The 13,472-nt window shown below is 42.3% G+C and overlaps 1 protein-coding gene across 1 annotated transcript in view; it reads left to right on the top strand.

Moving 5' to 3' along the window:
- Window positions 1-13,472, top strand: part of LOC147701266 (IgGFc-binding protein-like) — a 933,218-nt gene that overhangs the window by 231,466 nt on the left and 688,280 nt on the right. Inside the window, exon 10 of the mRNA XM_086929331.1 lies at window positions 11,536-11,677. Within this exon, the coding sequence (XP_086785457.1) occupies window positions 11,536-11,677 (142 nt within the window). The remainder of the gene's footprint in view (window positions 1-11,535; window positions 11,678-13,472) is intronic.

Below are 13,472 nucleotides of genomic sequence, written 5' to 3' on the forward strand. Positions count from 1 at the left end.
CCTACCACCGCCTCCCTACTTAACCGATGTGCTGGCCGACGCGCAGCGGACGCGCGCAGCGGGTGCGACAGTGGCGCGCCGGAGTCGTGCCAGAGTCCTGCCCGTCTGCGCCAGAGTCCTGCCCGTCTGCGCCCGTCCGCGACTGTACGCGGCCAAGGGCCAGTTCTTCTGTCTCGACGTGTCCAACATTAAGGAAAACCTATTCTAAAAATACACTCTTGACCCTTAGGCCACCCCAATGCTCGTATGATACTCCTCTGTGCCCACAGCAAGCCTTTCTTACGTGCCCTGATTGTTCGCTGACCCTCTCTTCGCTTCCCTCAATATTAGATATTTCTGCATCCAATTTCTTACGAAAACCTATTCAGGAGCCCCCTTCCCACACATTTAACTTCATCAGTTTAAATTGCAGGTCTCTCCCAAAACACAGTAGAGACGTTTTTGATCTTTTTAGCTCCTCCCAACCTGACGCCCTATTTCTTACGGAGACTTGGTTGACGGACCATTCGGGTCCAGATATCGCAGCTGCTCTTCCTGATAGTTACACCTACACGGGTAGAAACAGAAGGGGTAAGGAGGGTGGAGGAATAGCTATTATTTTTAAAAGAGCCTTCTCTTGTAAGTGGGAGGATATTGTTATTCCTAATTGTGAGGCTGGGCTGTTTAAGATACTTCTATCCCCTAATTTCACCCTTACAGGTGCCCTGATTTACCGCCCCCCTTGCCCTGCCAGTTCTTGGGCTTCATCTCTTTCAGAGCATTTAGCTCCTTTACTATTGAATGCGACTAACTTTTTAATTGTTGGCGATCCTAATGTCCACTTTAATGATAAAACCTGCCCTATCAGTACCAATTTGATATCTGATCTAGCAGCCATGAACATTACCCTGCATAATTCGGGCCCCACTCATAAGGCTGATAATTTGCTCGACCCAATTTTCTCCAATCTAGAAGCAGTAATGTGTAAGTCTTCCTTATCTGTCCCGTGGTCTGACCACTTTATTGTAGAATTCTCCATTACGATTGACCAATCTTTCAACTCCCTTGCAACGGCTTCTAAACCTAGATTGACCCGCAATTGGAAGAATCTTGATTCCAACAAATTTAATTCCGTTTTGTTAAACTCTATGCCTCTTACTGAGGTTAGTAGCCTTGATCAAGTGGACGTAATTCACCAGTGGTTTACTTCTGCTGTTAATACTTGTCTTCCACTTCGAAAGCAGACATTTAATGTACATCACTCCCCTTCACCATGGTTCAATGACCTTCTAAAAAAGGAAACAACCCGCCGTAAACACCTAGAGCGGAAGTGTCGCTCTGACTACGACCCTCACATTAAATTGCAATATAATGCTGCTTTAACAAAATATCATTCCCTTTGCAAGATAGCCAGAACTGAATATGTTAACTCATCTATTCTAAATGCCCAAAATCATCCCAAAGCCTTGTTTAAAGTTGTGCAGGAACTCTCTGGTGCCACCTTTCAACCTAAGGCCCCTTGTTTGGATGAAGCACAATGTGACTCCTTAGCAGACTTTTTGGTTTCTAAAATCGAGAATATATATGCTGACTTTGGTCCCCCTAATGCCTCCCCCCCATATCCCCCTGAGCTTATCATATCTACCACTCCATGCGATCATCAGTCGGCGGAATCGGATATTATTGCCTGGGACCCTTTGACCCTTCCTACATTATACGACATAGTTAGAAGTATTAAATCCGGTTCCCCTTTAGATCCCATCCCTCCCCAAATTCTGCTAACCCTAGACTCCTCCTCTCTTAAGCTCATCTTGGAGTTATTGAATACGTCACTCAGGGAGGCCAAGGTCCCCAATTCTTGGAAACACGCAATGGTTATACCGTTGCTGAAAAAGGCCAATGCAGATCCAAATAACCCCACCAATTTCCATCCAATTTCGCTTCTTCCAGTCTATTCTAAGATTCTGGAAAAGCACGTAAATAAACAATTCACCAGCTACATTGAATCTTGTAATATTTTACATCATTCACAATCTGGCTTTCGCTCGGGTTTTTCTACAGAATCCACACTTTTAGGAGTCTCATGCGACTCGCTGCGTGGAGGTAAATCGGGTCTCCACTGCCTTGCAGTGGAGACCCGGCGCCGAGAACAACGAGCATAAGACTTATCAAGGTCTTCAAGAATCTCTAACCCAGTAAGATAGGATTTACCTCCACGCAGCGAGTCGCACCCCCACAACAAGACAAACTTCCATCAATATCGTTTTGTTCTTTCAATGCTCCACGAGGGACCTAATAAAATTGAAGGTACTTAGAGGGAACCCACATCCTGATTAGCTCGCTGTGATCAAGACATCCAATAGGTTTCGCACAACGCTTCATACCCGTATCTTTTCGAACTCTAGACCTCTCCGACGCCAGACCAGCGTAGACCAAACGAAGGTAGCCTTGAAAAAGCCCTGGAGAGGGCGAAACACGTGTCGGCAGTGTAAAGCTGGGAAACTTTTAACATATTTGACTAATAAAGAACTTGAAGCACAAGATTTGGTTTTGGATCCATACTTTGAATTGCCATTGAACCATTGATTGATGTTGGTGTAATAACCTTGGAAATAACACCACTATCCTACAGTTATGTTCGTAGATAAATGGACTTTCAAGAGGGTGCTTGTGTAATTTGGTTTTTCTCTTGATATGTGCAGGACTGTATGGGTGGATGAGTGTGTATATGTGTGTGTTAGTGAGTGCATGACTGTCTCACTATTGTCTTTTTTAGTAACGACATATATTTCAATGTAGTGGATGTGAGTTTTGATGTATATAAGTGAGTATATGTGAGAGTAAGAGATTGTAAGAGTTCTCGTTTAAATAAGTATGTGTTTCTGTAAGTGATTGTTTAAGAGAGTAAGTATGTGTAAGTTTCCTTAGAAGTAAGGAGGTAGTGTGTGTATAGTTGTATATGCAAATAAATGGATGTTCAATAATTTATTTGCATGTGTGAGTAACTTTTGGATGACTGTCGGTGTATAACAGGATGTATAGATGTATCACTACATATGATGAGTGAGTATATGTATTAGTGACTATATAGAACTGTTGGTGAATGAGTGGATGTGTATATAGATGGTGGAATTACTGAATTGGTTGTTGTAACGGGTATGTGTATCTCCATTTTTTGAAAATGTTAGTTTCTATTTTTGAATATGTGTTTCAAGGGTTACATTACACTAAAAGGAGGTCTGTCACTCTGTCACAAGGATGGTGTCATAAGTGATGTCATGAGTGATGTCACTGACGATGTCATGAGTGATGTAATATGTGACAACATCAGCAGTGCATTGAAGGCGCGCTTGTTATAGTGAGTACAACTAACTATAACGTTGGAATTTCTATGGTTTTATGTCAGTAAAATTTCCAGCTAACTATAACTGGTGTGAAACCTATGTTTTTTTCAGTGAATTTAATAGGTTTTTTAAATGCTAATTCCTAACTATATATAGGGCCTCAAACCTATGAAATGTAATATTTTTTATAATGAATCCTATATTGTATATTTATATAATACTATATATATATTTTTTTGCCCTGGTGCGCTCCCGGTGCACAACCCGGTGTGCGCACCGGAAAGCGCAGTTTTCCGGCGCGCCCCGGGGCGCGCACCTGTGAGCGTCCCATTAGCGCTATTGCCACGAACGAAAACATCATTGTGACGTATTGCGTAGCCGCGTCCACGTGATACGCACGGCGTAAGCGCACCCGGAAGCACTCGAGCGAATACGATCGCGCAACATAAGCATCCGACGCACTTACGCGACGCGACCCGGGGCGGGACCCCGGGTGCTTCGTGTAAGCGCGTCGGGTCATGTGACCTGAAAATAACACTTTTTATTGGTGCAGAACAGTTTTGGTTTCCAAATGATGAAAGCCCAGGTCATGTGACCTGAAAATAACACTTTTCATTGGTTCAGGACAGTTTTTTTTCTCCAAATGATGAAAGCCCCCACCTTTTTTCCTTATTCTGACTTTGTCCTTTGACTGAGGAAGACCTGTTTGGAGATCTTTGAGTAATATTTTGTACTTTAAAATGGCTACAGTAGCAGCAGCAGCTGGAGCATCTGCACCACCACCACCACCAAGAGGACCACCACAACATCACATTGGTGGTCAAGAAGAAGAGGAGGAGGAGGAGGAGGAGGGGAGGAGGTGGCTGCCAGAAGACAATACCCCATAAAGGGCAAAGCAGCACATTGTATGGGAGTTTTTTTCCATCCCAAAGGGCAAGAAGAAAGTGAATGCGCCAAAGGTGACTTGCCAAATCTGTGGCATTGAACTTTCAAGGGGGAACCCTAATAAGAAATATTCATTTGGTAATAACACCATGATTCGACACATGCAGCGCAAGCATCCCAACAACTATGCTGCGGCAGAGGTGAGAGAACTGGCCAGCAACCCTCCCCAATCTTCACCCAGCACCTCCAAACGAAAGCAACCCACTCCATCGGGACCAGAAACAAGGGAGATGGTCCCAAACATTCAACCAAAGTTTGGGCAATACAAGATCTCTTGTATTTTTTGTGGTAAGACCATAACCTATGGTGAGCAAAGCATAACGCTCATCAACCGTGCTGGTGACAACCACAAATGCCCCAAAAATCCATAATTTTTTCATGATTTTTTTTCGCTCCAGTTGAGCCGTTTTCAATTGCCTGTTTTTTGTTTCTCCTCATAAAAATAACAAAAAAAATATAAAATAGTTCATAAAAGCCAAAAGAAGTACAAAATGTTAAAAAAACATTAAAAAAATATAAAACAACAAAAAGAAGAAAAAAACAGTTATTTTTAGAACTACCTCCAATTTATAAAAAAAAAGGGCTACATTTTTTGAAAACTTTATCATTCTTTTTTCCCCAAGGTACGCTCTCCGGTGCGCAAATCAAAAAAAAATTTTTTGTTTTTGGCGCGCGGGGCCTTTTTATAGCCCCCACATCAAACCTAGGAGGTCAAGGGGGGTCTACTCTGCCCCCTTATGGTCATTTCCCCCTTTGTTTTTGCCACCTCTTGTGTCTCGATCCTACCGAGAAACAAGATGGCTTCCGCTCCGAACTGTTTGGAATTTGACAGACACCCGAGAGCCAATCAGCTTTCCGCTCGCGAACTCGCGTAGCACGCTGGTTAGAGCTCCGGTGCGCGTACCGGGGCGCGCTTATAGATATATATATTTTTTTGAACCTAAATTACTCAAAATCCACTGGAGCACATATCTTGAGACATAGCAAAGGCACATCGGGCTACCAGTCCCTACAATTTTGCCAAGTTTGGTGGAAATCCATTCAGCCGTTCAGGCTAAAAGTGAGGTCGACTGCCCTATGGAAATTAACATGGGGAAAACACGTTTTGGGTCTCCCCTTTTTTCTCAGCCCCGCTTGACAAATCCCCCCCAAACTTTCAGGGAAGGACCGGGGCGCTGCGAGGCAAATTTGAGGAAATTTGCAGGCAGATTCCTCAACCGGCACCAAAGTTATTCACAATAGAATGTTGAGATTTTCTATTGAAGATAATCCTCACTATAACTACCTACTGGCGACCGCCAGTAGGTAATATATATATGTAAATATATAACACATTTATTTGAGGGCGCTACTCGTCACAAGTAGGATGGCATAGCACTTTACATTAAACACACAAACGTACTATACAGAGACAATGTGTAAATTGATGTATTGAAATGTTGCATAAGACAACGAGGGATCAAAGCTGTACTAGTAGGAATTGTATGTTACAAATGCTTAGTGTGGAAAAAAACAAACTCAGGATTTAGAATTGAACTCAGTGGTTGGGGTCGTACATACAAATAAGAATATATTGTTACCCAAAGAAACAGTTTTTAGCAACCTCAGAATAGGAATGATTGAGAAAAAAATTACTTGAACTCATCCCTTACAGTTTGCTTGCAGTGCTTCGATGCTGGTTCATAACTCACAGTGTTATATTCTAAGGATTGTGATTTATGAACTGCAGGTAACAAAAAGAGCTCTGTGACAAAAAAATCCCATCGACCTAACTACAAATCTGTAATAGGCATGTCACAATTTGGGCTTTGCAGCAAGCAAATTGAACCTTTATGAAACTTTATGATGAGCAGCGCTGGCTTTAGTGCTAGTGTGACATTCATTTTTGGTGCCCCCACACGCCCTGACGGTCTCCTCAAATTCTCACTCTACCACTGGGCAAATCCTATATTACTGCTAAACACAGCGCCCTCCCCTGAAGTCAGCGCCCCCTCCACAGGTCAGGTCCCAGTGCAGCTGTACGGTTCCCTCTAAATCTGGCCCAGGTGATGAGGGAAAACTGTGACTGGGCTGAACACAGGCAGCTACAGCCAGTACATTAACTACCAGAGTTATCTTGCCTTCATCATTATGGCCAGAGGAACAATTACATACAGAACAGTTACAGCCCCACACTGTTCAAACTATATCTTCAGCCTTGGGCACATATTGTGGCTCCTATTGGGATTTCTATTGTCTCTTATGCACCTAGCCGGTGTTCCCTTTTGCTCCGGACTCGGAGATTTGAACATCAAATCTGGGACCTTGTCTGTAGCAGGTAGCAAGCTGGATCAACAAGTCTTTCTTGAAACTCAATGGATCAGAAACGTAACTAATGATTCTTGGGAATAATTCCAACATCCAAAAAGGTCTGATCTGGCCTACTGGCCTTAGCCCCCTCCAACTCCTAAGTCTGTCATAAAAAGCTTAGGGATGTGTCTTGAAGACCCCGTGACAAGTCCAGGCCATAAAAAATGTGGCTATCTGTTTTGGAATGATGCAATTGCCATGCAAGATCTTTCCTTGGATCTCCATATGAGCATGAAAGGTAGCACTCATTTTGGAGAAGCACACTATTATGCCCAATCAAAGCATGTTCTCTTGGCTACTAACATGGGCGCAAAGCCAAAGCCCCTCTCCTGGTAGTGCTTCTTAACATCCTTTTTAGGTTCACATAGGGCCACATGTAAGTATTCTTTTTCCGGCTGCAGACGGGTCAATCAGACAATACGTGGACATATTAAGGAGATTGGTGGTCACGAGTAAATGCTGGGATCTAAGAGATGAAATTATAAGAGACCAAATGATAAATAGGTCAAACAATCTACAAATTCATGAAAAATGACTTGATTTGAAGGATCCAATGTTAGGCATCATGATAAAAGTGGCCAAATGCATGGAGAACACCTCTAGACATGTAAAGGAATTAAACGGAAGTGGGTCCGAAAGGAGTTCGGATGTAGAGAAATTGTGTGAGGTTGTAGAAACACAAACACAAACTTATAGATCCAGTGACAGGAATGATATTAGAAGAAAGCAAAGTGGGGTCAGGAAAATAATGTGCTTCAGATGTGACAGTGAGAGACATACTGCAGAAGCTAGCAATTGCCCAGCAATCAAAAGCAAGTGTTTCAAGTGTAACAAGTTGGGGCACTTTGGTAAGAGTATGTAGGGTGAATGGTTCTGGGAGTTTAAAAAAATCTGTAATTGCGGTAGGAGACCGAGAAATTAGGTCTCAAAGTGAGGTTACAGATTATAGCAACCAAGGAGAAATAGAGGTACTAACAATGAAAGAAGCTGATGGTAAACTGCATACAGTGTCAGCGGTGAATGGGGAAAGTTATCATCAACCTAAATTTAGTATCAAAGTAAATAGAGTAGAAGTACAGGTTTGGGCGGATTTGTGCTCACATTTCGTAATCATTCATGAGTCTACCTGGGAGAAAGGGAATGTTTCTGAATTGCATCCTAAAGCTGTTGAACCAGAGGGATATTGCAGTGGCAAGTTACCTGTCCGTTGTTATTTGGTTACTAATTTAGTGTTTCAAGACAGACATGCAAGAGGCAAGGTGTATGTGGTTGAGAAAGGGAGGTCACTTTTGAGTTAGAATGAACAGCATGTGTTGAGCATGGTTTGAATCCAAATCATCTGCTGCAAGTTTTGTTAACTCAGAGTGGCTAACAGTGGGTTAATCACTTTCCCAATTTGAATAGCAATCAGCTTGGTTTTCTGAAAAAAGTTGAACACTAAATCATCCTAAAGGGAAATGCTACACCCAATGTGCACAAAGAGAAGAAAGTGCAGTTTGAGGAGTACTCTAAAAGAAGATATGCAAAGATTGTGCAATAATGGTGTCACAGAACCCACTGAAGCCTCAGAATGGCTTAGTCGCATAGTTCTCGACGAAAAATACAATTGCAGTATCTGCATGTGTGTGGACTTGAGAGACCTAAACAAATGCATATGGGTAGATCCGCACCCTCTAACATGTATAAATGAAATGTTGGCAAGCGTAGCTGGGAGTAGGTACTTTACCACTCTGGGTTTATCAAATGCCTACCACCAAGTAGGATTGCATGCAGAATCCAGCCATTTTCACATCTTTCATCGCACAGTAAAGATCATTCCAATTTATTCATATGCCTTTCAGTTTGTTCCAGAGAGTCATGCGGAGCATTCTAGGGAACATGACCAATGTCTTAGTGTTTGAAGATGATATTGTGGTGTGGGACAAGGACAATATGAAGCATGAAAAGGTCCTTAAGAATGCGTTCAGCAGATCGGAAAAAGCTGATATTACTAATGTCTTGGACAAATGCAAGTTTAGTAAAACAGAAGTGGAATACCTGGGCCTTAACATTTGATGCGTCAAACCCAAACACAACTTTAGAGGCCATAGAAAGAGCTCCTTATTTACAAGATAAAGATTAGCTCAGGTCCTTTCTGGGTTTGGCAGAGTATTATGCCAAATGTATACATCGTTTTTCAGAGAGGGTACATATTTTATGTGAATTGATGAAAAAGGGTGTTGAGTATTTATGGACAGGTAAATGTTAAAAAGCTTTTGATGCAGTGAAAAGGGCAATGTAAAGGCTGTGATGCTCAAACCATTCGATTCTTCTGATAGAACAATTGTTGTCACCGACGCCAGTGGTTAAGGGCTTGGAAAAGTTTTGATGCAAGAACATGAAGAGAAGGAAAGAGTAGTAGCATTCCCATCACAAACCCTAAGAGACATTCTCATTTGTAGTAAAGGAGGCCCTGGCCCGTTGGTAGCGAGAGCAAAACTTTAGTATTTTTGTATGGGGTATGCAGTTTGAGCTTCAAACAGATCATAGGCCCTTAGTTGATTTGTTCTCCACTGTAGGTGGGATGATAACCACACCTCTCATTGCAAAGTTGTTACATTGTTTGCAAGAGTATGTTTTTTCAGTGAAATATGTACCAGGCATAAGAAATATAAATGCACACTGCATGTTTAGCTTGCTGCTAGACAATGAGAATGCTGAAGAAGATGATAAAGGGACTGTTGCAGAAATATCTGAGGTATGTCAGGCCATTGAGGAAACTTACTGGAAGGGTGCTATAGCTGCTGATCCTATGCTCGTAAAGGTGAGAAAAAGGTTACCGAAAATGTTTGGTTGGAAGTTACATAAAGATTTAATTTAGTACAAGAATTTCTGGAAAGAGCTGTCTGCTGTACATTGGATTGTGAGAAGAGGAGATAAATCGGTGGTGCTGGAAGAAGGGTTAAGGGGCAGGTTATTGTGGTTGATGCGTGAGGGACATGGTGGAATGTCTGCCATGAAGAGGAAGGTCTGGATGGATTTCTGGTGGCCAGGGATGGACAAGCAAATCAAAAGGTCTGTTAGGAGTGGTGTTTCATGTATGTACAGTGACAAATCGCACACTCTACAAGAAACCAGGAGTAACCCTGAGGAATTGCTTAATCAGACATGGAAAAATTTGCCATGGATGTTTGTTGTCCATCTGACTCTTTAAGAGTGAATGAGAGATTTGCCATAGTGCTTATGGACTTCTATTCAAAGTGGCTGGAAGAGGTATTTCTGTGGGAGGGGAAGACAGTGAATATATTTGCGTTTTGTCAAGATATTTTCCACAGAGAGGGATGTCCTGCAGAAATTCAGACAAACAACGGTCCACAATTCATGTGACATAAGTTTGTGAGTTTTATCAAGAAATGGGGAACCAAGCAGTGCAGGACACCTGTATATCACCCAAAGGGGAAATAGTTTGATTGAGCGCTTCAATCGTGTGTTGCAGGAAAGCGTGCAGTTAGCAGTGTCAAACAATATCTGTTGGAGAAAACAAGTGAAAGAAATGTTATGGAGTCTGTGGACAATGGCCCATTCTGTAACTGGGGAGAAACCTTTTTGTTTGCTGAAGGGAAGGGTACCCTGTACAGTGGCTATCCCTGGTAGCCACTGTACAGGGTATGGTCAAAAGATGATACAGACTGAGAAATTGCATGATAAGATGGGACCCTATCAATCACATTACAAAAGGAGACACAATGAGAAGGTGATCAAACAGACCAAAAATTTGAGGAAGGTATGCTGGTGGGTATCGTGGTCAAAAAAGGAAGTTCCAAGTTATCTGATCCCAAGAGAGTAATGAAAGTGCAGAGAAATATGGTGTGCTTGTCTGATGGTATATGGTGGAACGCCAGAAAAATTGTACTTTACTCTGAGTTGAAAGAGGTCAAAAGGATGGAAAAAAGGGAGTGTCAGGAGTGCAAGGAGGAAAATAGTGGATAGTGTAAGAGAGAGACAAGCACACATTGCAGAGAGAAAAAGTATTGGTTAATGGATTATAAATCTACTTAAGAATATTTATTTAAACTTAGTTTACCATGTTAAGGAAAGGGGATATAGTATATTATTTTTTATTATTGCAGGTTCATGTAAGCTAGTTACAGTTGCTCTGTTCTGATGCAGCATGCTGCTTTCACTTCTGGAATACACAATGATTCTGGAGTGGACAGACACCGTTGGAGAGGGATCCTGGAGCTGAAGAGGGACTGTTTATGGATGCTTATTAAAGGAGTTTTATACATGCTCTGTGTCCTGGATTTTCAAAAGAAACCTACGTACATGTGGCCCATGATGTCAGACAAGAGCTGAGCTGTAAGCCAGACATAAAAATCGAGGTCGGAAGAATCTCCAGTCCGTCAAGTAGAGCAAATGAAGAATAAACAGTTATGTTTCAAGAATAACTATTCTACAAATACTTAGGCTATTTGGACAGGTTCACATCAAAATACCAGAAACATTGAACAGGGCCAATAATTACATATTCACTTAGAAGGAAGAATTACTTATCATTTTCAATTAAGACTTCCCAATCGTGGCAAGTCAATGGTTTGGAGAACCTGACCATTGAAAAAGACAAAAGTAGTGCTGAAAATCTGTTGATAGGTTTCTGTTGTAACTTTTCATTTGTAATATACTCTCTATGCATTTTTCGTACTATGTTATTCCCCTTCTAATTAAACATTTCTCTTCAATACTCAATTCTGAGTATATTCTCATAATGGCAGATGGTCTGTTCTGCTTCCTAACAGTAAACAACGCCAACAAACTGGTGATTGTGCTCCTCACCAATAAGCTTTACCATAAACTTTTTTTATAAAGGTATGTTTCTTAGAGTGACTGTTCTTGTGAAAAAATTACAGCATTGTAATGTTTGTGCTTAACCATTTTACAGCTTGGTGAAAAGGTTGTGTCCAGCGACTGTACAGAGGTCTGCACTTGCAGTGCTCTTGGGGTCCTGTCCTGTGCAAGTCTGACCTGCACCATTGACGAGAATTGCGTTATCCAAGATGGTGTCGCAGGATGTGTCAACAAAGGTACACACTACCGTTATGTTCTTTTTAGTGGGTTTCCTTCACCTGGTTAGTCCTTTGAATTCATTAAACAGCAGCAACGTTATTAGAAAATGAACCCATTTATGAATCCCTGTCTCATTCGCCTTAGCAGATTTGCATGAAACAAAAAATATCAAGAGAAATGCAAAAGTCAATCTATCTATACTACTAGTATAAAGAGAGAACAGAAAACTTTTGGCAAGGTAAACACGGGAACCACAGCGCCAATCCACACACCCAATACATTGTTGGAATCCTGAGGGTGTGTAGATGGACATAGGTGACATAAAATAAAAATAAAATGTAAATTAAAAAATGTAAATTTCAAAACAAAGTAGTCCCCTAAAACTAGCGCCGGCCGCGACGTAGCGCTGACCACGACCTAGACGTGATGACGACATGCGGGGAGGAGCGGTGACGAAGGCAGGCGGGAGGCAGGCTAGAGGCGGGCGGGAGGCTCGAGGCGCGAGGCGGGAGGCGGTGTGGGCAATGTCGGGCGGGCGGCGGGGTGCGGGGTTGGGGGCGGCGGCGAGGCAGGAGGCAGGAGGCGGGAGGGATGCGGTCTGGGCAATGTCGGCGCGGGCGGGAGTGCACAGAGGCTTAAAATGCTGCCCCCAGCCCCCTTCTGCCCCGGGCAACGCCGGGGAGGGCTGCTAGTTAGATCTATAAAATGGTGGAAAAGTTATTAACAAATCAAGTATTCCTCCACACCCTTTTCAAATCTTCATGAAAATGGAAAATCATGCAACAGGCTTAATGAACTAGCTAAAAGCCTGCTGAAGTTCATTAATTGTTATTAGAACACTGGAATGTTGGGAGCTCAATTGAAGACAATGAAGTGCTCCCTGCTTCTATGGGCCTGCAGATCAACATCCCAATGTTTTACAAAAGCCTCTCGGATCTCGAGGGGATTCAAATCCCCTCGAGCTTCGAGAAGCCTTTGTTTTATTTGTTAGAACATTCTGCCCTATAGTGGCAGAATACTCCAATAACCTTAAAGCCCTCTGTAGCTGGCCTATTCCGGCTATTAAAGTCCCTCACCCTTGTTAAAGTCCCTAGACTTCTGCTCGGGCCTTTAACGCTGGAGCGGGCCTTTAAGTGCCGGTATGGCCCACTACGGCGGGCTATAAGGCTAGATGAAACAGCGCCACTGAAAATATTTTTGCTCTTTTTACTGTTTTCCTTCCTTGCTGGTTCTGAAGGCACTTGACAAACTAACTGAATGCTAAACATAGTAAATGTGTGCCAGGTTTCATGCAGATTAGCTATACAGTGCTACAGATTGACTGTACCCCTCCGAATAGATTGACACACATTTTAAAATAACAAGTCTAAGTTACAAATGCTAGCCTCTGTCTAATATTGTAAAATTTCATAAAACTGTTCTAAATTTATAGGCACATCAAACAATATCCTTTCAACTCTCTCAAACAGTTTTAAATCAAACTTCAAAAAGGACACTTTTAGTCTAAGTTTTATGTTCATGCCAATTTGGCTTTAAATCAAGTAGGAGTTTTTGCTATAACTGAAAGCAAAAATTTCATATGCGTGCTAAAATCGGAAACATCCGGTGGCAAATTTACAAGGATATTCCTCCACCATAGAGTCACTTATTTGCAACGCTCAGGTGACACTGTGCTCTGCTCTATATTTACAAGGTGGTACTAAGCCTTGTAAATATGGTACATCTCACCGCAGTATTCGGAGGAAATAGGGCGTGCAATGGGTGTTGTGGTGGGGGTTCTCTCGCAGCACCCTTTGCTTTTTGACACTGCTC

The sequence above is a fragment of the Lissotriton vulgaris genome, chromosome 7, assembly GCF_964263255.1.
Source record: "Lissotriton vulgaris chromosome 7, aLisVul1.2, whole genome shotgun sequence".
NCBI lineage: Eukaryota > Metazoa > Chordata > Amphibia > Caudata > Salamandridae > Lissotriton > Lissotriton vulgaris.